A 27,277-nucleotide genomic window follows, 5' to 3' on the forward strand; every position below is an offset into this window, starting at 1 on the left:
AGAGGCAATATAGACACAGAACACACAAACACAGCACGACACAAAACACATGCACAAACACAGAAAAATAATACATGGAATGAACAGAAAATGAAAAAGGTTGACAGGATCTTTGATGTATACTTGGTGATAAAATATCATTAATTCCAAATGTAATAATAATAAATTGAGAATCTATGACTATAATCCCTGAGATTTTTGTCAGCTGTAGCAGCAGCCCGTCATAAAAGTGATTACATAATAATGATTATCTCAAGATATCAGAGATGGCACTGAACTGTCCTGTTCTCGATTAAAGATGCGTAAGAAGTCAAAGCAATGATAATAACAAAAATATCAACAACAGAGATAAATGTCCAGCAAGCACTTCCCTGTGCATTATAATGAAGCGATGGATTTAGATGAATGGGTCAGGGTTTCAAAATACCCCACGGGCATTTAAATTTATATTTCGGACAGTCATTTATGATCAGTGATAAGTTTAAAGGCTTCTGATAAAGACCTCAATAAATCATCATCTCCAAGCTTAAGTGTCTTCCAATGCAAAATGTCTACGTGGATATGTGTCTGTGTGTGTGGATTCGGTTTTCTGTTCCTCTGGGTAACCTAATGTAGACATGCTGTGCAAAAAGAACAGGAGTGAAATTAAAATATACACTGAATTGGCCCAAATATAGAATTCCCAGTACAAAAAAACAAAAAACAAAAAACGGACCCTTTTATAACACCTGTTACATTAAAAAAAAAAACAGGAAAAATTAAATTCTTGTCTGGTCACATATTTGCACACACTTCCTCATGTTCTCAGCAGCAGAAAGATTTCCTTTGACCACTTTTTTAGGCTTCTGCTTCTAACATGATTTTCTGACACTACACTTCTTGGCTGCAAGATCATTAGTGTCAGTAACCATTAGTGTGGATGTCATATGGTTATTATGGCATACTTTTTTAGGGCTTTTTTATTTGATAGGGACAGTAAAGACGGGAAATGTGGAGAGAGAGAATATGGGAATGGCGTGCAGCAAATGGTCGGGCTACTAGCTGCCTAGGGCATTTGCGCTCATAGGGTATGTGTCCTGACCACTCGGCTACTGGGTTGCCCTTTATGCTTTAACTTTACTTCCCAGCAGTGACCATGTCTTTTTCATTTCATTCTTTTTTTAAAAATGTAATTTCCAAGAGAATATAGTCTTATATTTGGGCCAATACAGTAATTGTGTTAGAGGAGGTGAACTAACTAAATAAATGACTAAAAGAAAAAATGCAAACATTCTGGTGTAAATATGAACTAACATGGCTGTTAAATAAAACAATGGAAGGTTTAATCGTCACAGCTAATGAACACTGAACTGGGGAAAAAAACAAGCCGACATTTTTTTTGCGCATGTGGGCCACTGACCTCACTCTGCTTCCTTTTCTTAGTAAAGATGTAACGGATCAAAGTCTCTTGAAGAACTTCCTGTTTGACCAGGAAATGCCAAAGACGCCGGGCTGGAAAAGACTGGTGGTTCTTTGTCCTGAAAGAAAAAATATGGACAAAAAAAGAAACTGATCACACGTGACTGGGGCCACTAAAGGTCATCATGGTTATGGTATATTTTCATACCATTCCATAACATCATATCTAATACTCACTTGAAGGGTGTGTTGTCTGGCTCTAGCATGGCCTTGTGTCGGAGGATGGCGGGGCCACCTCCTGCACTGAGGTCGGTGGGGTAGGTGTTGATGTAGTTGGGAGGCGGGCCATCAAACTTGTTCATTCGCTCCAGCAACAGCTGCTCCCAGTTCTCTAAAGTCTTCAGGACAGCGTTGCTGAGAGGGGACGTGACTGGTAGGTCTGTGACACAAACAAATACATACATGAATATTTATGTATATTTATACAAATTATTCTCAGATTATACTAAAATATTGTCTTCATAAAGCATAAATCTTACTATATATTAGATATAAGGAGCTGCTAATGATCAATGATGAGCTGAGCACATACCTGTGGAGTCAAGGCCAGTGAGAGGGAGAAAGTTCTTGACGTTGTGGTGAGCCAGTTTCACCATGACCAAGCGGATCAGAGCCCAGCTATGTACCGAAGGCAGACGGACGTGAAAATTAAAATATGAGGCACAGTCGGCAAAACTGGCATAAAAACAACATAAAGATGACGTAAAAACAAGAAAGGCTGTGCACTACCTGTAGGAGTTGGGGTCAGAGTGCTCCGTTATCTGCGTGTCAGAGAGGAAGGCGTCATCATCATCTTCATCATCCTCTGCGCCGCTTTCATCTGAGTCATACAGAGCACTGCTGTCTGACAGCGGCAGGAAGGGCTGAGAGGGAGGAAATAATGATGGAAGAAAAAAATGAAAAGGGCAGGTACGGAGAAAGAAATAGCCCGAAGACAATGAACCACAGACCTACATCAAAATCTTACTTTGGCCACAAAGTAGTCCCACATGCTCAGCTCTGGAGGAATGAACTTCTCCCTGTAGGTGGGTCTTTCTGTGGGTACAGGAGGTGGGTTGGCTGGCGTCTCCTTTACGGGGCGTCCAGGGACGAGCATCCTCATGTTGAACCTACGTCTGTATCGGTCCACGTCCTCTGCTGGGGGCTGAGGGGGAACCACTGAAGGGAGGAGAAGAATGAAGAGATGGTATCTTTCAAACACAGTGAACACAGACCAATGCTGAGGATGACCTGAGACTCAGCACCATTTTAAATCCAAAGGGAGGCCAAGAAATAGATCAGGAGGAAGCGAACTACATCCACAACCTACACAGGGCACAGTATAGTGTACATCCATGAAAGAGTTGAACTGTGACCATTTTCCTGTCTAAGGATATGGTTCTTGTCTGCAGTATAACTTTGTGCTATGACTGTGATGAGTCATAGCACATGAATGAAAATCAATACACTTGGGAAAGAGGAGATGCAAATGCACAAATACAAACATTTAGGATGGAGGCACAGGGCAAGACACACTAGGCTGTGCACAAACCTGCACCATTATCCTGGGTGACTATCTCTGGCAACGCACCAGACAAAACAAGACAAGACACAAACCAAAGTAGACAGTGCAGTTAGACACACAGATACAACACAGATCATTACATACTTGAATTACAGTAAATATTTGATGTAGTGCATGGAAAAATACACACAGAAAAACACATCAAACAGCAATGGCGAAATTGCTGAGTAGTTGTGTGCTAAGCCTTTTTTTTTGTATCCACAGCCTTTGAAGGACGTAAACACAATGAGACTGGTGAATGTCACATGTTTATTGTGTTTAAAAATGGGTGTTAATAGGAGCATGACTGGGAGGCATCGATATGTAACGTGTGTACGGCTGTGTTTGTGACATGCATGTAAGTTTGCAGCAGTGCTCAAAAGGGCAGAGTCTTAACATTTGGCAAAGTGAGTCCTATCAACAGACTGGCATTTAAGACCCCCAGCCCCCCTCCTCCATCCAGCTCTTCAAAAGGCTCTTGCTTTTGCTGAGAGCTATCTCTGACTCTACAGTGATATAGAGTCTAAATGCCAGCCCATATCTTCCTCCCCCACAAACACAATATGAGCACAGATTACGGTGTCCTAACGAATAGGAATGCTCAGTGTCAAGTTCAGTCAAGAGACTTAGACTTATACAGCAAAGCTACTCGGGACGTAGCTTAATTTCTGCAAATCTAAAAATCTGACAACCATCTGAGTCAAGTCACACAAGCGCTACCATCAGTCTATGATGCAGTTATTACCTCTGCTACAAACTATAGACACTCAGTAACCCTGGTCTATTCACATCCTATTCAATCATTTATTGCTACAAATAGGACAAAACAGAACTAGTAACGCAGTTCTAGCTCTCCAGTGGTATATCACAGTGTAATAACTTCTCAAGGTGTACCTGGTTTAGTCTCAGATACAGATTTAGTCTGAGAGGGCTGCTCAGCCTTGGCCTCTGAACAATCCCGGCTAGGCCCAGCAGTTGCTTCAGTGGCACAGCAGAAATGACACAATGAGATGAGCACAGAGGACATCACAACATATACATGCAAGGCAGTACACACACACACAGACCTACACAACCACACACACACTCACGCAAACACACACAGCTGTTGGCTTATCATAACACTGAACACAGATGACTATGTCTTCATAGCACTAGTGGGCTTTGTTGTTTGTAATGGGCATTCAATAGTAGCTGCACAAAAGAGAGAGGGGTAAGTCAAGCATCTGCAACAACGCAAACCTGTACAGTTACCATGCACCGCAATCCTGCAAACCAGCACTGCAATCCACCAGCCCAGTTACTCACAGCTGGCCTTAGTTGCTGGTGCCCCAGTGCCCAACCCCTCTCCCCTTGAAAGGGGAGGTGGGGGTCGTTTGGGGCGCTGGGTTTCAGTGGGGATGGGAGTGGGGTTTAGGGTGAGGCTGCTCTGCTCAGGTCTTCCTGTCTCTTCTTGAGACTCCTCTGGCCTGGCTGCCTCAAAATCAGCTGGCACTGGGACACAGGGCAGAGGGCACACTAACACAAGACACTACACAGCAGCAGCATCTTAGGAGCATCAACAGGACAGGACTTGGTGAATATCTATGTAATTAAGTAGATAGACCCAGAGGGATGAAAGCATTGCCTCAGATGCGTCTGACCAGAGATAAGTCATGATGTAGAAGGCCAACAAATGGAGTTAAAGAGGACAACAGGAAGGGCAGAATAAAGGGATAAGGATAGATGACGAAGACCGTGGAGGAAGACTTGATACAGCCACGACGTGTAAATGTATTAGTAATGCAAAATAAACATTTTACCTGGTGGTGCCTCAGGCCTCTTTGGCTTAACAATGACTTTGGCCCCTCCTCCAAACACAGCAGCCCACATGCGATTGTTGAGGGGATGTGCAGCCAGGCGGAAGAGTTCATTGCAGCTGTGAGTGCCCAGGCCATGAATGAGCAGTGAAAGATAAACAGCCACGACCGCTTCACACAGCAGCACATTCAGCCTCGGCTGGTCCTCCTCTCTGGCAGACGTCAACAGAGAAATCAGGGACGACACACCTGCAGAGAGAGGGCACACATACACACAAAATGGTATTTGTGAAATAGATTAACCTGTAATTTACAAAAAATAAGTTCCACAGACATACAAAAACACTATCTCTGCACAATACCGAACACATTTATACAACATTTGCATGATGGCGTGATCAGTCTCTGCCGTTCCGTTTCCTTCCCAGAGGCCATGAAGCTCCTATTATAGAACACCATCTGCCTTTCTGCATAAACACAGACTGCCTGCTCTGCTTTGCTCTTCCTCACCCTCTGCTTTTCATGCTCTCTCTCAATCATATCTTTGATGCTCACATGTACTTCCGTGCATTCTGTGACTCTGGAATATGATCTTACTTTCAATCTCATTAAAACTGTTTTTAAGAGAATTACAACAAAAGCAGAAATGAAGACTCAGCACCTGATGGCAAAGTTATCCTTTTTTTTTTAAAAATGTTTTTTTCTCCTGCCTTATGTACAGACTAACTCTATTTGACCCCAAAAATTCCACTGCTTGGAAAAGAAGGGGCTTTGTTACCTGGCCACTGTGCAGGAGCAGAGTTGGGAGTTATATGTTCTTCAATGCTTTCCGTGCGGAGTCGTTTCCGTTCACTGAGTAACAGGCCCTGGTACACCATCCCTGTAAACTGGTTAGCCTCTGTCTGGGTGCTGCAAAGACAACAACAGAAAGGTAAACCAGGAGTCCAGATCACATAAAACATACATATTCATGGGAAACACACTCATTGGTTTTCTTTCCTAGAATGAAATGAGAAGATAAACATCAGTCTTTTTTTGGAACCAAAGAGAGGGTGCCGTTTAGCCAAGCTTAGCATCCAGCTAATTTCCAAAAATGTTAAACTACTAATTTATCTCACAATGATGTTGACTTGGGCTTTCATTAAAGGGATGCAAATAGAATCTTGCAGAAACTGTCGAACCTGTGGCACTGCACTGAGGCATAATTACCTGTAGCTGTGGCTGTCACACAGTGCTTGATAGATGCAAGCAGACAGAGATGCTGCTAGCGTGTGTAGAGCATTCACCTGAGGGTGAAAAACAGATGCATTTCATTATTCAACATCAAAAAGAACGACTTCAGATGAGTGTGAAAAACGCTGTAGACTATATATTTTAATACTTATGAAGTTCGATTTTTATTTGAGTGCTGACCCGATCATCCATGATGTCAGGGTGTGGTGGGACCTCCATGAAGGTGATAGTGTGGAGGACGTCGTGAATGTGGTTGCTGAGGTGGAGAACGGGATTTGCAATGACTGTCTTGGTGGGGGCAATGCAAGCTGATAGCAGAGGCAGTGTAGTAGGCAGAGGCAGGGGGGACTGTAGCTGTTTCACTGTGGTCTCCTAAAGAGTGAGAGAGGAAGATGTAGATTTGCTTTTGCTGAACAAAGATTGTTTTGCACAAATCCAGCAGACGCACGTAACGTGTATGTAAGAGTATGTCCATATGCATGTGTACCTGCTGGCTCTCCTGCAGTAGGAACAGAAGTTCCATGCGAACAGAGGTGACTCCTCCTCCCTTGGCTCCATGAAGGCTGCAGTAGGACAGAAACACCCTCAGCAGGGCCTGGTTCTTCCTCAGCCACGCTTTGCGCCTCTCAGAGTGCTGCTGCTTGGCCTGAAGACGACGTCGCTCCATCTGGTGACGCTCGTAGGCCCCGGCCTCTGTGTGCTCCAGGGCCTCATCTGATATGTCCACCGATGCTGTACGCTCTCCCCAGCGCTCCATCTCTGAATCTTCCTCCTTCCCTTCCACCTATGTGTCAACAATTTTTAAGGTGAATGGTCAACCGGGAGGAGAAAAAGACTTTTTCTAATGCCTTGTACTGCATAAGTAAATATAAACACTGCATGAAATATTATCAAAGTGTACCTTGTAGTTGCAGATCTTATGCATGCCTGCTATTTCCTTCTCTAGCCAATTGTAGAGTTGAAAGCGGAGCTTCCCTCCATCCACCTCAAAGCCTGTGGCCAGAGTACGCAACTCTGTCATCAGAATTTTCAAACAGGCACGGAACTTGAGCTGCTCGGCTATCACATCCACCTCTGACTCACCCTGAAATATATGAGAGTGAGTTAAAGGAAAGAGTTTTAGGGCTGTCCAAATCCACAATTCCAAGTCCACGAGGGGTCTCAGGCACCCTTTTCTGATTGTTCCAGAGAGAGACAGTATGTTCTGGGTACAGACTTCGAAAGTACTTAGCAGACTTAGTACATAGTGAAACTTTATCTTGCAAACTGCTGGACAGTTTCAACTTTACACATTAAAACTGAACTTTGCAATCCATTAGAAATAACTTGTAGATTTCTTTATTTTAGGGCAGATTTAAAATGGAGATATTTTCAGCGTTTCAAGTATGTATAATCATCCTATCCTACAATAATTCCAGCATTTGTAACTGTTGTAGTGGATACTAGATATATTTTAGTTACCTGTGAGTCTGCTCTCTGCAGTTTAGGTCCACCGCTCTCTGAGATCCCATCCACTTTGGTCTCCGGCTCTGGTTTCTTCATGGTCAGACCACCATCATCATCCTCATCTTCATCTTCATCATCTTCCTTGTCATCTCCCCAGTCTAGCTTCAGCTCGTCTTCCTCCACCTTGACCAGAGGCTGACTCCAGTCCAACCCATCTGCACTATCATTTCCTCCCCAGGCATGTGCAGGGGCTGCTGGGGAGCCCCAGTCCAGACCTCCCTGTGTGCCATTCTCCAGGGGCTGGGTCGAGTTTAAGTTCGCCTTGGATGAAGCTTTGCTGAGAGGTGAGGAGCCAGATTTCTTGGTAACTTTGGGAATCTTGGATAACACTTCCAGAGCGAGAACTGGGCAGCCCACCTACAGAAGATTTAGACATGTCTGAACACTTTCTACAACATATAATCTTTGCATGTTTGATTTCGAAATTGACATTTTATCAGACAAAACAACTGTAATAACTCAGGTAAGTAAAAATGCCCCAACTTTCTCTGAAAAATTGGATTGGAGTGAGTGGCCTTATTACTTATGAGCCCACCTTGAAGTGTGCATTGGCAGTAGTGAAGAACAGCTTGCGCTCTATTAAGTTGATCTCATCTGCGCTGCTCTTCTCAGCAGTGAGGCCAACAGTTGTTGCTGTGGCCTCTGAATTTGCAAAGTGGCGACGGATGATCAAAGGGTGTGTCCTCAGGTAGTTATAGAAACTAAACACCACAGGATTGCAAGATTTCACCATCACATCTAACAGAGAGAGATGAGGAAAAGGGAGCAGGGAAAGAAACAACCTTTAAGCATGGCACACAATACAAACAATGAGCAGAGAAAACAGGTTTCAGTTGATCTTGTGTCAATCTTATGATCATGTAATCCTGAGTGAAATGTCTGCAACCAACTAACCAGGGTTCTCATCATCCTCTTTGGGGATTCGCTCCAACAGTGTGTCCAGGGCTCGTGTGTAATCCTTCATGATCCAGTAGGCTATGCTGCGGAGGAATGGGTCAGGGTGCAGTCTGGAACAGTGGTAACCACTTCCATCCCTGTTACAGCCCAGGACCTTCTCATAAAGGAGGCCTTGGCAAGTGGATGAATTCTCAAAATCAGCCTCATACAACCTTGCGACTATCATGGCTAACTGGAGATCCTCCATCTTCTCCATCAACACCTACAGAGAAAGTAGAGAAATTTAACACATTTTAAGGTGGTAATTTTCACTACTACATATATGTGGAGCTGAAGCATACAAGGCTCATATCTCTGTTTCTTTTTATGGGGGGGCTATCTGTATATTTTGACTGTGAGGTAAGGAAAACTCAGGCCAAGGAAAACTATGCTCGCTTTTAATCTTATCAGTGTAATTTAGACTTCTCTCATGTGATTTAAAGGTTGCAGAATTTCCTGCTCTCTCACCAAGATATCTGTACTATTATTGATGTAGCGATTCAACTTTCATATAGACACACCTTCACACTCTATTTTGTATTTCAGCTTGTTTCCATTGTGAGTGAAATTAAAACAGAGTGTTAGAGCACACTCATCAGAAATCAGTTATGTCTATCTTGTGTGTTGCTGAGTGTAAAAGTGTATGTGTATTGTTCACACCTCTATGGCGTCTTTGAGTGATCCAGCCAGCAGGAAGAAGGCAGCAGACTGTTCAAAGCGCTGCTTTCCCAGCAATGAGAAAGCATTTTTCAGAGCTGCCTTTCGCCATCGGTCTTCACTGAAGTTATTCTTGAAGAACTGAGTCATCTTCTCGTCATGCTGAGACCTGAGAGAAGAAAACCACACAGCTCAGAATCCCACAGGTTTTGTCAGGGTCACTACCGAAATTAAACTGTAACTCATATCAAAATAATTATTTGTTCAGTCCTACCTGAAGAGACCCCACAGGACAGCTTTCTTCTTCATAGCCAAGTAGAACAGAGCGGCATCTAAAGGGTCGTTGTGCCTCTGGAACGCAGCTTTACCTAACTGATTACACACAAATATCACAGTAACCAAATAAGTTAATACAGTTTTCATTTATTGGCTGGAATAATGTTACGTGCACACAAGAATCAACATATCAATGCACTAACTGCCAATCATCACATTCCAGTACAAATGCTCCCCTTATTTAGCAACTGTTAAAGATAGATGTGCATGAACTATTCTTTTTTTTTTGCACTGTGCTCTTTGGAATAATCCCAGCTGCTTAACAGTCATTATAAATGTATACGTCACTTGTGAATAAATTCAGCTGGTCAGAACAGAGAATAATGAATGTCTCCAGATACAATAAATGTCACTGACTTTAAATTTTGCTGGCAGTGCAGGCTAAACCACAGAGGGTGTACAAATGACAGGAGCACCTTATCTGAATGTTCTATTTTAAGATGTCTCTGTTTGCTGAGACATGCTAGTTAAAATGTGGTATATCTAGTTCATGGTAATGTTCTTACTGACTTCCTTATACTGCAAGGTGTTCATGTTTTTGGAATCTGGTAAAACAACATCACAAAGAACAATGAATTACTGTATTATAGCTGGAACCTCCATGGAAATAACTGTATTATATTGTCCTTATTTCTTTTTCTAGTTAATTCCCACCATTTCCATCACTGTCCCAATGTTATAAACTAAAATGACAGGGAATGAAATCATATTGTACTTGCATCATCGGGTGCTATTTTTTTTTTTATTCTTCTTCGGAATCTTGTATCAATAAGTCTGAATTTGTCCTGGTACCTTCTCTACCATTTTCCGCAGAGTGTTGATGTTGCGTATCCACCAACCCACTCCAACGGCTCTGAGCTCAGACCATTGTGGGTCGCCTCTCTGCATGGCTGGGATCATATTCAGCAGCTCTTCTTCCGCTTCTGAGTGGAAGGCCCATGCAAAGTGGCATGTTGATAGGCCTGGCACGGCAACACACAGAGGAATTGGGAGAAGGAGAGAGCTGATGTCTGAATTTCATTCCCAAGTTGAATGCACTAGAAATCTACATTTCACATGTTGTGTTATTGTCATCAAAATCAATATTTAATATATGTGCCACAGCAGCAGAATAATGAGCAGTGTATTTTACCCTGGTGAAGCAGCTGCATACGGTAGAGGGGGGGAAGAGAGGTGAGCAGGCAGGTATGAAGACGCATGGCCAGAAGGTACCTCAGCCCGCACTCATCGAGAGCCTCACCACCTATACAAACACAACACCAGGGAACGGTCCGCACTGTCACTATTATTCCACAAAAAACTACTAAATAGGAGCAAGAAATCATAGCCCTTTAAAACTCCAGTATTACTTCAGTTCATACAATCCTGTCAGAGACGGTGTCTCTTGTCCCTGAACCTACTTACCCTCTCTGTGCTTACTTAGCCCTGGAACAACCTGCTAATGTCTTCCTCTCAAAAGACTAAATAAACAGAACGGAAAATTGGAAAAAAGTGCAGTGTCTGCTTATATAGAGCTGAAGAAGAACAGTACAAGCTCTGTTGTTCTAAAGATTTGATGGCTGGAGATAAACTATATCCAGGAACACACAATCAAGAAAAATGGTGCTTAGCTTTTAAGTCTATAACCTTTAGTCAACTTTTATACAATATTATCTCTTACCAAGGGTAACAGTTTATAGACTGGTAGACATTAAGGCGGTTAACATGCCAAATTACAATACAAGCCTATTCTGCAGGTATGGTTGAATCTTGTATCTGACTGTACATTCTAAATAAGACAATATTTCATTCATCCATTTAGGAAAAATTCTTTTACTTCTTCCACTTCTTTTACTTTAACCTATGCACGCAAACATATGTGCTGACCTGTGTACTGTTGATCGGTGGAGCTGGTGACCTCAGCACTGGTGGTTGCAACAGTATCAGCCAAGGCCACTAAGAACATCTGCTCTAGTCTGGTCAGCCCTGGTAGGCTGGAGTGCATGAGGTGACTGGACAATACCTAGACACACAAAGGAAGAGTGTGAGTAGAGGCGAGACAGGTATGCAATAATGATGTATTGATGGATTGACTATGCCACACTAAACGCATCCTCACTGAGAGACTATTTCTCTGATAGAATTGGATTATTGTGTGCACATTAGCATAGTATTACCATGTTTCCTCCCCATTACTACCCTTACAGAAACTACACAGCATTATCACAGCATATTCCCTGTTGTTAATAAGATATTACATGGTTGTAATTGTATTGCTGTTACTATGGTATCAAGCCTTCATTACCCTGTTATTGCTACACTATTAATTCTTCATGGACCACTTATTTCCACTTCAACAGAGGAACAAGAAGAACATTTATTTTTGGGTTTTATCATAAATAGCTCACACTGATGGTGCACTTTCAACTTTTTTTAAATGGGAAATGTGAGTATTGAGCAATACCTGAGCATGTTCTGGTCCAAAGTAGGTAGGTCCATATTGAGAGAGGTTGATAACTCGAGACTTCTTCTCTGGTTTGTCGGTGGCAAAGTTCACAAAGTCATCTGTGGTAACTGTTGGCACCTGTTAACACAAGAGGGAAGGAGTTAAAATTATTAACGGACGATAACTTTAACAACCAATTCAGAACTCTCTTAACTACCTACCTGGAAAAGGTCAGCATACTGGTCCTCTGTGGATTTCTGGGCTCCCTCACCATCGGCTGCCTTAGCTCCCTTAGAAGCTTCTTCTGCTCCCTTATACGAGGTGTCTAGATCAGCCAACATGAGTGCGTAAAGAGGCAAGGGAGGGATGGAGTTGATCTCTGTGTAGTCCCTGCCCCCATCGCGGCCAGCCACAATGGTGTCTTTTGCTGTGCTGCCAGTCACACTGATGGTTCGTGACAGATGTCTCCTGGCGCCGCCTTCACCTGCCTCCACATCCCTCACCACAGCAACTTCCCCAGCAATACACTTTACCAGGTGAGCGAGGATGGCCTGGTGTATAGAAGAGCAATGAACAGTGAATACAACAATGTAGATTAGATGAGCTAGATCACCACGTCCCAAATTATCTATCAGACAGTGTGGACATCTGTCTTTTTGGTTAGTCTAGTCCAGAAGGAGGGCTTCATTGTATGCTAGTTTACTAGAGCTTTTAAGACTGAATCACCATTTTGCATATTTTGGGGTCACTGAATGAGGTAGACAGAGACTCACCTTGGCACGGCGAACCTTGCCCAAGTCCATGAGTTCCAGCAGCTGGGTGGGATGGTATTGGGGTAGTGTTGGGGACAGGGAGTGAGCTGCCTCAAACAGTCCCCCTTCTTGAAGGCCCGCCGGGGCACGAAGGGCCTCATCCACAGCAACATTCCCTTCAAACACACTCTTAGACCTGGCTCTCCCTTCAAAGACTGAGGAAGAATTTGTGGTTTGACCCCCAGCAATGTCTGCAGATGATAGGCTGCCCTCATCTCCCTCACCAGGCTTCTTGTCCTGATGCCACTGGGCATACACATGCATTTCACAGTCCATTCCCACCACCAGGATGCCGTCCCTCACCCAGGACAGGGAGACTGGTAGAGACGGTGTGCCGTCCACGGAGGACAGGAGGTCCACAGACCGAAGCAGGATCCAACGCGAGCGGATCCCCTGTTTGATACTGCCTCCTAGAGGAAGGGTGATGACAGCCACCCCCTCTTTGCTGCTAGTCTGCTCATTGACCATGCCAGAGATACGGCCATACATGAGAATGTTGGATCCAACCCCCACAGTGAGGATGTGAGATCCGTCCTCCTTTGACAGCCAGTCCAGATGCACATAGTGCTTAATGTTGGGGGAGCTATGGTCCCTGCTCATGTACAGGTCAGACCTGGCATGGAAAATATTATTATTAAGTTATGAGACACCTGTAGCAGTAAATATACAATGACAGAGAGAGTATGATACAAACACATAAGCAGTGCCGTCCTGACCTGCTGTAGACAAAGAGGTTGGAGTCCACACTGACTCTTGGATCCAGGGTTGACGAGGGCCTGGTAAAGTCGTCCAGGTGGAGAGTCTGCTCTAAAACCCACTCCGAGCCACCAGTAGACTCACACTCATAGATGGACACATGCATAGAGAAGTCCTCTCCTGAACCCTGAAGCTGAAGACAAGAGGAGTGCTTACTTAAAACATCCAATTTCTTAAAATATGTGATACGGTATGATACTACGGACAACGTGAAGCTCAGTTCAATCATATCAAGCTCCACATAATTCAAATGTAGAATTGGTATTTGAAATGGAATTAGATTCTCAGACACTGAGATTTTATCACTTTCTTTTCGCTAATGACTAATGACTGTTGATGAGAGGTTCCAAACAAAGTGCAATGTCTAATGTGCATTATGCATGTGTTTATCTATTCTAGTTCCACCCTCAACTCGCTCTGCTTTACATAAGTATTTGTATGCTAATAGATGGAATTATTATCTATTTTTGCAGAGTCAAGAGCATACAGCCAAATGATATTAATTCACTGCATTTACACTTTTATTGTTATATGTGGTTATAAGTTTCCACCTCAAGGTGACTGCCACACTTAAATTAATTCCCACATAGATTTTTCATACAATTCAAAGAAAACACCAATACAAAGCCAAATTCTAATTTCCTACCTGTCCTTGGCGTGGCTGTTTAAAGGCCACAGCCAGCCTGCCGATGTATGAGCAGGACACAGCTACAGGCCGTCCAGACACACACACAGCGCTGTTGTTGTCTTCCTCCTCATTCATCAGGGCCCAAGGCTCCCAGCGGTATGCTCGGTTGTCATGCTCATTCTCACTATACCCGTCATCACCCTCCACAGTGCAGTGCCAGAACCGCACGCGAGAGTCAGAGCAGGTAGTAACAATCAGGTACGGAGCCAGGCACACAGGGTAGATAGAAGAGGAACTTAGATGACCTGGCAGAAAGAGGAAGCATGAAAACTGAGAAAATTTCAAATAAGTTAATGCAAAGCACTGAAACATGTTCTGCCATTTCTTGAATCAACCTGATCTTTTGGTTTCTAGCTTTCTGCATAACATGAGGCAAATTGATTTTTCAGGTATGTCCTGTAATCTGCCTGACCTGACTTAAAGATGGAAAACAAAGTAACAGAGGCGCCTTTCAAATGTCTTATTTCACTGCTAAACCAACTGTCAGCATACCCAAAAATAAACATTATAAATATAGATCTTACACTTTGTCAACTCGGGAAAAAAAATGGGTTTTACACATTCTTTTTAATTTGGCAACAACAAGGTGGTGTGAGTCATATGTGTGGTAACTGTGTGCCCATCCTAACCTGCAGAGGGGGTGGCCCTGGTAACCTCCACCCCATGGGGCAGGTCAAGCCGCTTGCTGTACACCAGCTTGGAGCTGAGGATGAGTTTGCTGGCTGATTGCAAGTTGGCTGTAGAGGCTGACCGTGGCAGGGGTTTGATAGGAGAGGTCTCAGGAGACGAGTCAGCATTCACAACTTGATTGGGAACCATAAGCTGGCTCTGGAAGCTATAATCCGGACTCGGCTCATCTGGACACAGAGATGCAGAGATGCATTATAGCTGGCCTACACCTCAACAAAAGTGGTTTGATGTAGCTATAAATGTAGGATTCACATTTAAAATTCATGTTTTCATGCTAAAAAAAAAATCCAAAACACTTCCAATTATGGTGGTAACTGCTCAGCTATGTGAATGCTACACCTACCAACACAGGCCTGCACAGACTTGAGGTGCAGGTGCCACATCTGCAGGACAGAGTTCCTATTCAGATCCTTTTCTATCACAACCAGGAAGAACTTCTCAGAGAATGGGGCAGGCTGATAATCTGGACACAGTAAAATGAGATTTTTTATCATCTTCTAATGACAGACAGGCTTGAAAAAGTATTAGGAAAGAAATTTTAATTTTAATTTAACAGTGTGCTATACCTTCACCAGCTGGAAAGGCTGGTGTGTATGCTTCTGGTTCTTTGTGAGGTTTGTAACCCAGAATGAAGTCCTCTTGGAAGACATGCAGGAGCTGCGTGTTGGCGCCACACTGGATGCACATGGACATAGCATCAAACAGGTGACTATGACTATTGATCAGAAGGTTTCAGGATTGTAAGGTGTAAAGAAAGGCAAAGCAGTTCCTAACCTGGTTTGTGATGACGTCCAACTCTATGATACATCCAGGTCTGGCAGTGGACTGCTGGCTGACAATGTTGAACACTTCACCCACCAATTTCTAAAGAGAGACACATGAAAAATAGTAACTTATCCATTTAGTGTGATGCATTTGAAACCACAGGTGTGGCATTATTTTGATTTGAAGTATAAGATAATGTAGGCTGGTGATTGTTTATGAAGCAAGAAAGAGGAAGAATTAGCTTTCTTAACAGCATAGCCACTTTTCCAATAAATGTGTGAGATCCGTGTGCCCGATGCAGGGTATTGTTTTGTTTTTTGATAACATTAATAAATAAAGGCAGCATTAAAAGAGTGAGACATAAAGTGAGACATAAAGGCCCAGAGACTCTAAATAAAAATGATCACATCCCATTGACCAATAACATTATTTTTTGTGTGTAATGACAAGAGTGTGTGTCCACTCACAGATGTTTCAGGATCTGACAGCTCATCCAGCAGTTTCCTGGCATCCACCACAGCTTGATAGAGACGAAGGTTTTTACCATCTGATGCCACGAAGCAGGCACTGGCACTGTTACAGTAGGTTCCTGAGGGACACACAAAAAGTTTGTAGGAAAGTCCTGCAGTGCCAAAGAATGTGTTAATTACTATTTGATCTACAATCCGGGTTGATCCGAAAAAAATATCATTAGAAATGATAATGTTTTTATACAAAGCACAATTTTGTCTTGACAAATAGTGAACCAAATATATACTGCTCCATGAACAAAAGCAGAAACTAAGGTGATTCAGCAAAAAATGAAACTTCCACCTTTACATTTAAGTAAGTGTTAATTATTTACTTATAACAACAACGTTTCTGCGCTACCACTCATCATCGAGGCTAAAATTTACATCTATAATAAAAATGTATGGTGTGTTTACCAAGCACAGAGCTGGGTACTAGTGTAGGTAGCCAAGCTACATTGCTGAAAGCAGAGGTGTGCAGAGAATTGATACGGGCCAGTTCAGAGACCCCTCCAGTGCAAGACAGAGGTCCAATGTGATCCACCCTCCACAAGATCAGCTCGCTGTAGATGGCGTTGGGGTCATGGAAGGTCCTTGTAGCTGCATTACGAAGCTGCTTCCTGTTAATACAGAAGTAACACATGCTCAGAACTCATCTGTGACATTTCAGACAGATACAAACTAGAAGGCAGCTTCTGGCCTCTCATGAAGCTGCAGTTTTTTTTGTGTGTATGTGTGTGTGTGTGTGTGTCTTGAATATTTTTCAGACTGTTCGAAGAATGGACAGTTAGTTCTGATTAAAACATTATTGAAACTGTTTTAATACAACAAAGGCACCTGAGCTGGCATTACTGACTATTACCGCAGGCCTGTATCTAAGCTGGAAGCAAGTAGTGCCTGTTCCTGGAGGCATTAAAACAAGCATGACTGGCTCTTGCCTGGCTGTTGCTCACATTGAGTTGGAGGACATTTGCATAAAGTTGAGCTTTTCTCAGTTTTCCCCTGTAGTACCACTGACCTACAGAGACAAAGGTGCTCAGTGGCTCAGAAAAGCTCAACTTTAAGCAGCACCAGGCTGCAATATCAGGTCTCATTCACAATGAATAGCAGCCTATTGCTCCCCCAGCTTGTTCCCTCTGTTCTTTACCTGGGTAGTCCCTTTGGTAGAGGAAAGGTAGGAGGCTGCTCTCCTTCCAGGCTGCTAGGGGCTGATGGAGGGGTGAGCAGGGCGTTATGGTGAGAGGAGGTCAGCAGCAGTGGCAGCACTGTGTGGCAGGCTTGGTCATTCAGATGGAAGCGGTGGCCACAGTATCGGAACTTGTGAGATACGGTCAGTACATTGGAAAAGGCAGAGCGCTCAGCAAATGTCACTGCCCACTGTAGACAGAAAGTACCAAAAAACGTTTAGTGAATACATGAAATGGTAATGAACAGTGGTCATTTTTAAAAACATGTATGCAGAAAAAAGTGGCACATTCCAAGCTCTCAACGTTTGTTTCTAACAGTCTTTTACCTGGTTGAGAGATCCATCAACATGCTTGGAGACCATCATAACAGCAGGACTAATACCAGGGCGAGGGTTGGTAGAGGAGGCCAAGGCAGGTGAACCCAGGCCGGCCGAGACTGAAGCAGAGCGGGAGACACGTTGGACCATCCTCCCCTGATCCCCTGCCCCAGCACTCTCACCCTCTGTCAAAGTGCAGGCGTACATCAGGATGTTTTTACTAAGCGAGTTGGCATCACCTGTAGGAAATGCCACTGGAATACGCGAAGAGAAGGACACCTGGTGGGAGAGTTGGTGGGAAACAAAAACCATTAGGAAAACATGTTTTCAATCCTATAGAGACCTAATAAGCAATTTGTACCAACACGATGTCATCTCTCTAGTTCATCAGTAGCGACATTAACAATATGTTACAACATTAACAGTGAACTAATCTGCAGAGATGTCATGAGCCGATCCCATCAGGGCTGATACGGGGATATTAAAGTCCTTTATTTTGTGCTGCCAATGAATCTGTTATTTCTCCTCCTTCTTTCTCATTAGTGAGGATCACAACATGTACACAACATGCACAACATACACAACTTCTCATTTTTAGTGAGTACTAACCATCGTTTTTACTGGTTAAACATTGCCAAGAGCAGGTCATTTCACCTGCTGCTCATTAATGATAATTCTGTGAACAACTTCATTACAAGCCAAAATCAAATTGGTCTGTTGTCTGGTTGAAGTGCTCTCTGCAGCCAGTGTCTGTACTCAGCCAAACATCGTTTCTGAGTGAAGAGGCTTCACAACTTTGACAACTACACGGCTGCCACTGTGTGTGTATGAGCGAGTGCATGAGCAAGTCATTTGGTACTGAATTTAAAGCAGGATAGTTAGTACTTAGGAAAAAATGTTTATCACTTGCTTGTATATATTACAAGCAGGATGTAAAAACATTTTTTTTCATGTGTCTGATTCTCTGCTCACCTGAACCTGTCTGAAGATGCCCTGGTTGAATTCGTCCAAGTATTTCACATGCCAAACTAGGAAAGATCCATCAGTAGGGTGTATGGTAAACAGCATGTCTGGGCTCTTGTTCCACTCTGTGGTGAGAGTCTCCATCTTCCTCTCCAGCAGCATGGAGGGTAAAGGCATGCTGGAGCTGGATCCTGGGGAGGATGCCTTTGTGCTTCCCTGCTCTCCTGGCTCACCCTCTTCGCCAAGCTCTGAGGAGGCTTTGTCAGACATGTCGTCCAGGTCTAGAAAGCCAGAAAACATTGTGTTTCCACAACATGATGTTGCTTTTAAGCTAATGTATTGTAAGGAATAAGTGTTAGCCTGGTTGTCATACCAAAGTCAAACTTCATTGGGGATCCTTCTGGGTCCAGGGGGTCCTCAGTAGTCTGGTCCAGCTGCTGTTCAGAGAACTTACGGAGCTGCAGCATAAAGAGGTCCATGGAAGAAGTGAAACTAAGGTCCTTATTGTTGAGCCAGTGAACCACGAAGCCTCCGCCACCAGTGCCATCATCTGGGTTGAACACTGCAGAGTCAGCCAGCACGGATGGGATATCTGACAGAGGAGGAGGGAGGAAAGAGGAGGAAAAGACGTATGGACAAAGGTTGTGAGAAAAAGGGCTAAACAAAATATTATTCAATCTAAGACTAGGTTCACAGCTGCATGGAATGCATAGCTCACTGACGTGATTCATTTATTTCTAGTAAGAAGCCATTTCTGCTGCATCACTCTGGCACAATGTACATTATATGCTAAACGAATTCTCTGCAATTGACGAAGGCTTCTGTGTTTAACACATTTTGCAGCAACTGAAATGTGTTATTGATTTTCTGTGATGTCACTACAACAGAACAAGCCATTAAAAACCTGGACATTATGAAACATCCTTATAGGGTCAATAGTGCAACTGTTCTGAGCCAGCTCACACAAAGACACCCTACCTGTGTTGGGGTTAATACTGGCTGAGATATGGAAGTGACACAGCGCATTGGCGTGATGAGCGATGTGGCGGTGGGTATGTGCGTCCTGTGTGCCAAGCTGAGAGGGCAGCAGCTCACTGTGTGCTACCAGAGCAGAGGACCGTCGGCGGCCCCGGCGCAAATGTTTCAGGTGGTGGATTGACTAATCAAGCAAATCACAGGGATAAAACACAGAGAAGTTTTTGTCATTCTTTATTAGAATTAGTATATATTTTATATCTTCTTCTTCTTATGATTTATTACTGGTCAGATCTGACTTGAGCAAGTAAATGCACCTCCAAAGCATGTTGGATCTTGTCCTTATTGCCTGCCAGGCCTGGCAGGCTAGAGCTGAAGGAGTGTGTGTTCTCAGAGATCTGTCCCCCAAGCAGGCTGTCTTCTGGTAGCAGGGTCTCTGACCACAACCTACACACACCATCCTCGCAGGATGTCAGCAACACATTGCACACTGAACCCCTAGAAAGCAGCAGGAGAAGGCAACAATCTTACACAATCAGTAATTACTTTGCTTTTGATCGATCTGTCCAACATTTTACTCTCAAAATGTGAAAATACATTAAAACACATTATGGGAAAAATAATTATATTATGGAAGAAAAGCTCAGTGTCCATATAATTCTAAAAATACATATTGTCCAACTTACTCGTTGGACAAAAAAAATCTCTTTTTTGAGCCAAAAAATTATGTCATGCTTTGGGTGACAACAAGCATGTACTAAAGGGAGCAAAAATAAACATGTAACCGGTCACCCTGAATGTGTGTGTGCTTTCTTACTTGGGCATGTACTTGCTGGTCTTCCTCCAGGACATACCAGTGACCGAGCGAGGATGGGCCAGGTAAACAAAGGAGAAGTGAACAGGAAGAGGCTTTTTATCAGAGGGGTCCTGGACCACCACCGCAGAACGCCAGCCCGTGGTGGGATACCACACCTTAAGTAAACAGTCATCCTGCGTACACACACACACGAGTGAACATACATTATATACAAACATCACCACAAGACTTACAATTAAAAAAACTGTTCAACAATTATTTGTTTTGAAACATGTTTACATGAATCTTATACCTTTCCGACTGTTGCAAAGTACTCCCCATCAGGAGACCACTTGGCAATGTGAACAGATGCAGCAGTCCTAAGAGAAAGACAAACACAACAGCATAAACAACAATATCAGCAATATTCACTTCTCCACAGGAAATTCTAAATGGGAAAAAATACACAAGTGGTTCAGCTGTCAGCTGTATGTGCGGTTGCTTTGTGCACAACCAACTGCTGGTTTTCTCAGAGACCTCACTTCCCTGTTCTAGTGGCTTTCCTGGGCATGCATGTGTCATCAGATGACAATTAGTGATAGGGTATTATACTGTATGTCTATGTCTGTTTGCACAGGTTAAAGCACAGGCCACAGACTCAAAAGAGTGGCTTTCAACAACATCTGCAAACCTTTCATGTGAGGTTGTGTGCAGATGTGTCTGGTTAATCAGTAACTGCCCACAAGGTTTTATTAGTAAAAATTATGTAATTCCTCAGCCGACAAAAACAGTTTACTCCTGCTCTACTTTGAACTGGCAAAAGTTAAAAAAAAAAAACAGTACATGGGACAAGAATGTCCCATCAAAGCTCAAAAAAAAATCCACATCAATTTTCAATCACAAAACTAACAGTAAACTTTGGTATTTTCAAAAATGAGCAAAGCATTTTCACTTAAAATTAGCTATGACAAACTTGGCCAAAGAAAGCTTTTACTGACTTGGCATTTACAAGACGACAGAACAAGAGCTGAGAGAAGAAGGATTGAAGAAAATGATGACACACACAGCTCTAATCAATTTACTGGAGCTACGTGTCAGGACAATTACGTATTTGCTTCATCAACAGACAGCACTGTTAGAGACAGCAACTGTTACTCCATACTCCCAATACTCAGCTCTTCACCAAATTATCTTTGGATTTTGATTGTGCTGCTGACCTAATGTCCATTACCTTGAAACAGCAATGGTTTGTCATGCCATGTCAATCCTTTCAGATGCTTTCACTCTATGTACAAAAGCATAAACATACTTGCACTGCCAGACGCAGTTCCAGTCATTGAGGACAGGGTGGGGCTTGTCCTCAGTCATCTGCCCATCCTCCTCCTCTATCAGGGCATCTGCCAGCGGAGGAGCCCACAGCTGGAGCCGCTCAGTTGCTGCTAGGATACGGTTCCCTGAGGACAAAAAAGCACTATGTTACACACCTCACGTCCCACGTTGACTACTACAGTACACAGAGCCACATGCACACAGTGACTCTTACATAATGCACATGTCATTGCAGACAAACCAGGGGGGCTGTGAGTAGGAGCTCTGCTTAGTGTGGATTCATTTAGTCAGTCAGTGAATCAGTTAAACACAGAAAGCGCAGGCGTACCTTGTGGGTCCCAGGCCAGGTTGTAGGTGATGGCATCGAGGAAGAACTGTCCTGTCTTTTGCCACTGATAGTTAAGCTGCTGTTAGTGATAGAAGAGCGACACAAACCATGCAGTGTTACTGGCACACAAGTGTGATTAAACTCCCTAGATGTTGATTAAAACCGCTTCATACAGAATGTCTAGAATACTGACATTCATGCTCACCTTATGGCGTTTGTTTGGGTTGGTGGAAAGAGGTTCAAAGATGCAGACTGTGTTTCCGTAGGATGCAGCGATCTAAAAATAAAGAGCTGTGTTCATCATCACAACATTACTCACCCCATCAGTGCTTCTGCACAGTCATTCCCACAAGAGAGGGGTAGGTGGGGAGTGGTGTGGGAAAGCAGGACAGCAAGGAGAGGAGAGCATGGCCATACAAGACAGGAGCAAATGCGGGGCTAAATGTACTTTTTTTTATGCTGAGCGTAACTAATGATGTCTTCTGGCTACAGGGAAAAATGAAAACTGCAAGTGGGAGTGTGTCTGAATGTGCCGTCAACACTTACCCTGCCAAGCTGGTGGGAGCACTCCACACAGCCCACCTGTATGTTTCCATTCTGAGCTCCAGGGATAATTTGCACACACTCAAAGTCACTAGCCAAGATCACAACATCACACCCGGAGCCATAGGCCTGAAAAAAAAGGAAAAAGAAAAAAAAAACACACACACACCCATTTAATATTAATAAACTTCATATTTGATATAGTCTGCTGCTTTACAGATCTGTCCAATGTGTTTCTTATGTGCTTGAATTCCCAAATGAATACATATATATTGGATATATAATATAATGTCATATAAATGACTAAATGCAGACCATCATGGTAGTCAATACAACTAATATGAATATTTCATTAGCAGGATGAGATATGACAGCAGGACTAACATAACATGGCAGTAACTAACATAAAATGCTGTTTTACAGATCCACTGCATGTAACCAATAACACCTACTCATGCTTAAAAAGTAGACTTACACAGCACATGTTTATTGCCCACACTTAATGGGCAGACCTGTGTAAAGATTTGGATAACGGGCAGTAAGGTAAATTGATACAATGGTGGTTGTTGGCAGTTGGCAGCCATGTGCAGAATGGCAGCAATGACAGCAGCACCTGGGAGACAGGCAAGCTGGCCTTGAAGCAGCAGTACAGTCAGGATGACGGCTTGTGTCTTTCATTATTCACGAGAATAGGAGGAGAGGCTGGGAACCGCTGGGTCACAAAACAGGACAAGATTACAGCCAGTGGTATAATACAGAGTGACAGTGGAGACTGTCATAGGATTGTGCATAGTATAATATAATATTTGAGAAACAGGTAGGAAGAGAAGTGAAGGAGATGTGATCTATGTTTTACTATTACTGCAGCATTTGCTCCTGCACATTACAGCCGGAATTAGAAGCGGTCACCGTCACGCACTGTCACGGACTGCTCTGCACCCTCTCTCTCTCTCTCATTCACAAACACACACACATAAAAGAATGTGTGAGCCCATGATACTCTCTTTGTAATTTGTACCTGGTAGGACCTTGAGCCAGCCTGATAAGTTTGAGTGCATCATTGTTCAGTTTGTTTGGATTGAGCTTGTGTGTGCCCTGCATTTCTTTCATCATCCACAAACACACACAGACAGAACAAGGTACGGAGGAATGGCAATGCAAAGTAGGATGATTCATTAGCAGCAGCAGCTCAATGCTGATGGACAGCATCATGGTAAACACTGACAAAATTTGATCTATACAGATGGAAGACTTAATAGAGTAAACAGTAAAATGTCATTAGCATCTTCATCAACGAAGAATTGTTTTTATGTTGTTGGTTTGGATATTTTAATAGGGAATGAAATGTTCAACAATGATTACTAGAAAATTACAATCTCTCATCTGTAGTAATGTTTGGTTTTTAATTAACACTAGATCTGTCAACACAACATGGCTGCGATCATATGCTGAGGGGCAATAATATGGGAGAAAAAGTCTGACAGATTTTTACAGTAAATCAACTACAGGATTAGAAACTTTATGGCCGTTAGTCAACTAAAAATTTATTTCAGCCAAAAGCAGCCCTTCAAACTAATAAAATGAAGAGATTGAGGTCTGCTGGGCACCCGTTCTAATCAATTTAATGTTTAGCGAGCTGATTCAGCAAAAAAAAAGAAAACAAATACAGCAGTAAGAATCTATAGACTCTTTCAATGAATGTACTTGGATTTATACCCAGGTACCTGTAGCTAATAAATGCGCTGACTTAATGCGTGCGACCCTGAAGCAGCAAAGTTTCCTCCGTGCCAGTCATGTAAGCTGCTTACATCAAGAATATTGCTGGCTTTAGATAAACTATATCCTTTCTCTAAGACATTAACAATGACAAATCAATTGCATCTAAGATGAGTAGAGAAGCAATACAATGTAATTGTATTTGTAATGCAAAAAGTTTCAAATACTGTCTACCTGGGACTTTGTTGGGAGCATGTTATTATTGTGTATACACTTCTTCATGGGTTTTTACAGAATACTGTATTTTTAATTTAGCCAGAGATACAGCATCTGAAAAGAAGGATATGAATAATATTGCCCAACTCTGGGAAATCCCTTTGTCATCCTTTGAAAGCTTAGGCAGTAAACTCCATTTGTAGTCTATTCAAAGAGACTATGGCTATCTACATGACATGTTTATAATACTGATGAAAGCTACAGAAGTCAATTCACATCTTGCTAGTTAAGAGTATGTGAAATGTCATTTGGATAAAGTTAGCTCTCATGAAGCAGAGGTGTAGCGGCTTTTCAGGCTAAATTTATTTTCAAAGAAAGGAGTGAATGTAGTCATGTGCTGTCACAATGAAAATAGATAAGAGGAAGTGAGAAAGAGGTCACTTCTGCCTGAACTCCATCAAATGCTCCCCACGCCTAAATGCAATCATGTGGACACACTACACAGTCACAGCTGTTACCATGTGGACCATTTTCATGTTTCAGCTAGCCAGCTTGCTCTGAATGTAGTCAAAGGTTTCAGTGGCAAATATTTTAGAACATGAGTTGATTAGTTCTGACCTGTAGTGACCTGGTCCTTCTGTCAATCTGTATTAAGACATTATCCCTGGGAAAGCCTATAGCTCAGACCTGTACTTTGATCTCATTGTCTATAGTCACAATATATGGGCCTTGTTACTCTCTGCAGCATGACTGTAGTGAAACAGCAAGCGTTAACAGCCAAACTACACCAGGTCCAGTTTCAGTATGTCTCCATTTTGTCTGTTGGTCATATCCAGCTTAATCAATGTAGCCAGCTACACTGGCTGCATTTTCAGTAACTTAATGGAGCTCAAAATATAGACAAACGAGCCAATATTCTGTTTGACTATATTTCTCACAAATAAATAAATAGAGAAAAATTACTGAACAGATTTCATTAAAATTTTGTGGACACTTACACCAGGCTAAGGAACAAGTCAACAATTTTTGGCATGGATCTTGAGCAAATAAGAATGTTGTGCTTTATAACACATTTTGCAATTGTGAGACACAGAAGCCATTTTTCATTGCATCAGTTCCTTAGTATAGGCTGCTCCCATGTCTTCCAAATTGTCTATCGTTTTGAATTTTGGTAAATAATTCATGAGCTTGGAAAAGGTTAGTCAATTGTGTTTTGATATATTTATTTCACTGCTTGGTAATTGGCGGCCAAGTTCCTGTGTAAGTGGTGTATTTGAAATAAACTGCCATAACTGAATGCATTTCGCAACTGTAACCACTGCAAATGTAAATATTTACTTGTAGCAATCCTACAAAATCTGGTGGTATTTCGCCTGTACTGTAGGCGAAATACGTTAAATTTAAATGGCCGTAAGTCAGTGGTCATGAGTCTGAAACACTTGAAATTTTCCAAAATTCATACTTGCACAAGATGAGGAAACTTGGATGAGATTTAAGTAATCTCAGAAAATCCACCTTCAGGCAACTGGCATCACTGTCTCACATTATCTGACAATATCTGTGTTCTGATGTAGATCAAGATCCAGATACATTAAAATCATCATTAAAATAACTAAATTTAGGGAAAAAAATGCAGCCTAGGTGGGGTAATGTACTCTCTCTCTGTGCTTTGTAGTTTTTGCATGTGTTCTATTTTTAGCAGAGGCTCTGCATATCAAACCTTCTAGGATGTTTGTATGTGCATTTACAGTATAACATCAAACACAGGCCAAAAGGTAGCTTTAGCGGTTTCTTATTTCTTACCATTTAGTTCCTTCACATTCTTACTCATAAATCTAACAATGCTGACAGTGGAATTTTCAACACAAAACTATAGCCAACATCCACTAACCGGACTGGCAACAACAGGAAACATGTGTTTCGCAGTCCATCATTCAAATTCTATCTGAATACATGTCTCGCAATCACTGTCAATATGCCAATGCACAAAGTTAAGCATTCAACATTGCAGAAAGCATGCTGGAACATTGAAACAAATAGCAAGGAGACAGAATTATTCCACAACCAATGAAGCTCAAGCCTAATGCTTGCTCATCTGAGCTGGTGAACTCGTAGATGTAGGTTAGCTGTAGGTTAGCTGTATGTGTGTGTGTGTGTCAGGGTCTGGCCTAAGAGCTGTAGGGGTCAGTGTGAGTGTAACTGCATTGGACATGATGTCTCGTGTTCTTCAAATACCCTCCCAGACACAGAAAGAAAACACCAGGCACAGAAACTGGGGCCCTCTGGCAACGTGCAAGGCTTTAGTTTCACAACCAGTTCTGTCCTGTGTTGTTGAGTAGATATGACCCTTGGTAAAAAGCCCGCCTGTTTACATTCAAACTGCCTTGATCTGGGGTCAGTGTAAGGGGAGTAGGTGACAACTCCTCTCTATGCTTGTAACACAAATGAACAAAACAGTAAAGTACTATACTACATTTTAATGGACTGAGTGAATCCGAAACTGAGGAGAGGTGTCTGTGTTTCTGGAAAAATTAAATAAATAAATAAAAACATAAAACAACACCACCCTGTTAATAGGCACTAGAAACAGACCAAGCCCAGATTTGGCAGCCATTAAACAGGCTGAGAGTGTTCTCATCATGAGCGAATGGTTGGATGCAACATAGCTGTTCAAGAATTGAATGTGAGCCTGCCTGATGAAATCGCATTGCTTTTGATATGAACTAGGGTAGTAATGACAAAGTAGTAGCATACTGTTTTCAGCTTTCAGTCTTTGAGGACAACAAACCCTAAG

At 42.6% G+C, this 27,277-nt stretch overlaps 1 protein-coding gene across 3 annotated transcripts in view; it reads right to left on the bottom strand.

The window, feature by feature from the left end:
* The window catches only part of dmxl2 (Dmx-like 2), a 36,883-nt gene that overhangs the window by 7,816 nt on the left and 1,790 nt on the right, over positions 1–27,277 (bottom strand). Inside the window, exons 2-45 of one of the 3 annotated variants that reach the window (XM_041040807.1) lie at positions 22,555–22,680; positions 22,214–22,285; positions 22,009–22,087; positions 21,661–21,805; positions 20,665–20,731; positions 20,373–20,545; positions 19,873–20,053; positions 19,559–19,739; positions 18,954–19,172; positions 18,590–18,861; positions 17,627–17,896; positions 17,261–17,490; positions 16,531–16,733; positions 16,072–16,193; positions 15,614–15,703; positions 15,406–15,514; positions 15,183–15,302; positions 14,779–15,006; positions 14,108–14,394; positions 13,422–13,594; positions 12,667–13,318; positions 12,115–12,444; positions 11,912–12,031; positions 11,335–11,470; positions 10,601–10,711; positions 10,261–10,430; positions 9,407–9,504; positions 9,136–9,301; positions 8,434–8,698; positions 8,075–8,277; positions 7,495–7,896; positions 6,935–7,117; positions 6,521–6,817; positions 6,214–6,405; positions 6,010–6,086; positions 5,579–5,709; positions 4,804–5,049; positions 4,310–4,495; positions 3,896–3,979; positions 2,426–2,616; positions 2,188–2,321; positions 1,991–2,076; positions 1,636–1,837; positions 1,400–1,517 (exon numbers count right to left, since the gene is read on the bottom strand). In XM_041040807.1, coding sequence (XP_040896741.1) covers positions 1,400–1,517; positions 1,636–1,837; positions 1,991–2,076; positions 2,188–2,321; positions 2,426–2,616; positions 3,896–3,979; positions 4,310–4,495; positions 4,804–5,049; positions 5,579–5,709; positions 6,010–6,086; positions 6,214–6,405; positions 6,521–6,817; positions 6,935–7,117; positions 7,495–7,896; positions 8,075–8,277; positions 8,434–8,698; positions 9,136–9,301; positions 9,407–9,504; positions 10,261–10,430; positions 10,601–10,711; positions 11,335–11,470; positions 11,912–12,031; positions 12,115–12,444; positions 12,667–13,318; positions 13,422–13,594; positions 14,108–14,394; positions 14,779–15,006; positions 15,183–15,302; positions 15,406–15,514; positions 15,614–15,703; positions 16,072–16,193; positions 16,531–16,733; positions 17,261–17,490; positions 17,627–17,896; positions 18,590–18,861; positions 18,954–19,172; positions 19,559–19,739; positions 19,873–20,053; positions 20,373–20,545; positions 20,665–20,731; positions 21,661–21,805; positions 22,009–22,087; positions 22,214–22,285; positions 22,555–22,680 — 8,127 coding nt within the window. The remainder of the gene's footprint in view (positions 1–1,399; positions 1,518–1,635; positions 1,838–1,990; positions 2,077–2,187; positions 2,322–2,425; positions 2,617–3,895; positions 3,980–4,309; positions 4,496–4,803; positions 5,050–5,578; positions 5,710–6,009; positions 6,087–6,213; positions 6,406–6,520; positions 6,818–6,934; positions 7,118–7,494; positions 7,897–8,074; positions 8,278–8,433; positions 8,699–9,135; positions 9,302–9,406; positions 9,505–10,260; positions 10,431–10,600; positions 10,712–11,334; positions 11,471–11,911; positions 12,032–12,114; positions 12,445–12,666; positions 13,319–13,421; positions 13,595–14,107; positions 14,395–14,778; positions 15,007–15,182; positions 15,303–15,405; positions 15,515–15,613; positions 15,704–16,071; positions 16,194–16,530; positions 16,734–17,260; positions 17,491–17,626; positions 17,897–18,589; positions 18,862–18,953; positions 19,173–19,558; positions 19,740–19,872; positions 20,054–20,372; positions 20,546–20,664; positions 20,732–21,660; positions 21,806–22,008; positions 22,088–22,213; positions 22,286–22,554; positions 22,681–27,277) is intronic. The other 2 variants (XM_041040733.1, XM_041040651.1) reach the window with 2 other exon arrangements.

This window comes from Toxotes jaculatrix, chromosome 1, assembly GCF_017976425.1.
Source record: "Toxotes jaculatrix isolate fToxJac2 chromosome 1, fToxJac2.pri, whole genome shotgun sequence".
Classification (NCBI taxonomy): Eukaryota; Metazoa; Chordata; class Actinopteri; family Toxotidae; genus Toxotes; species Toxotes jaculatrix.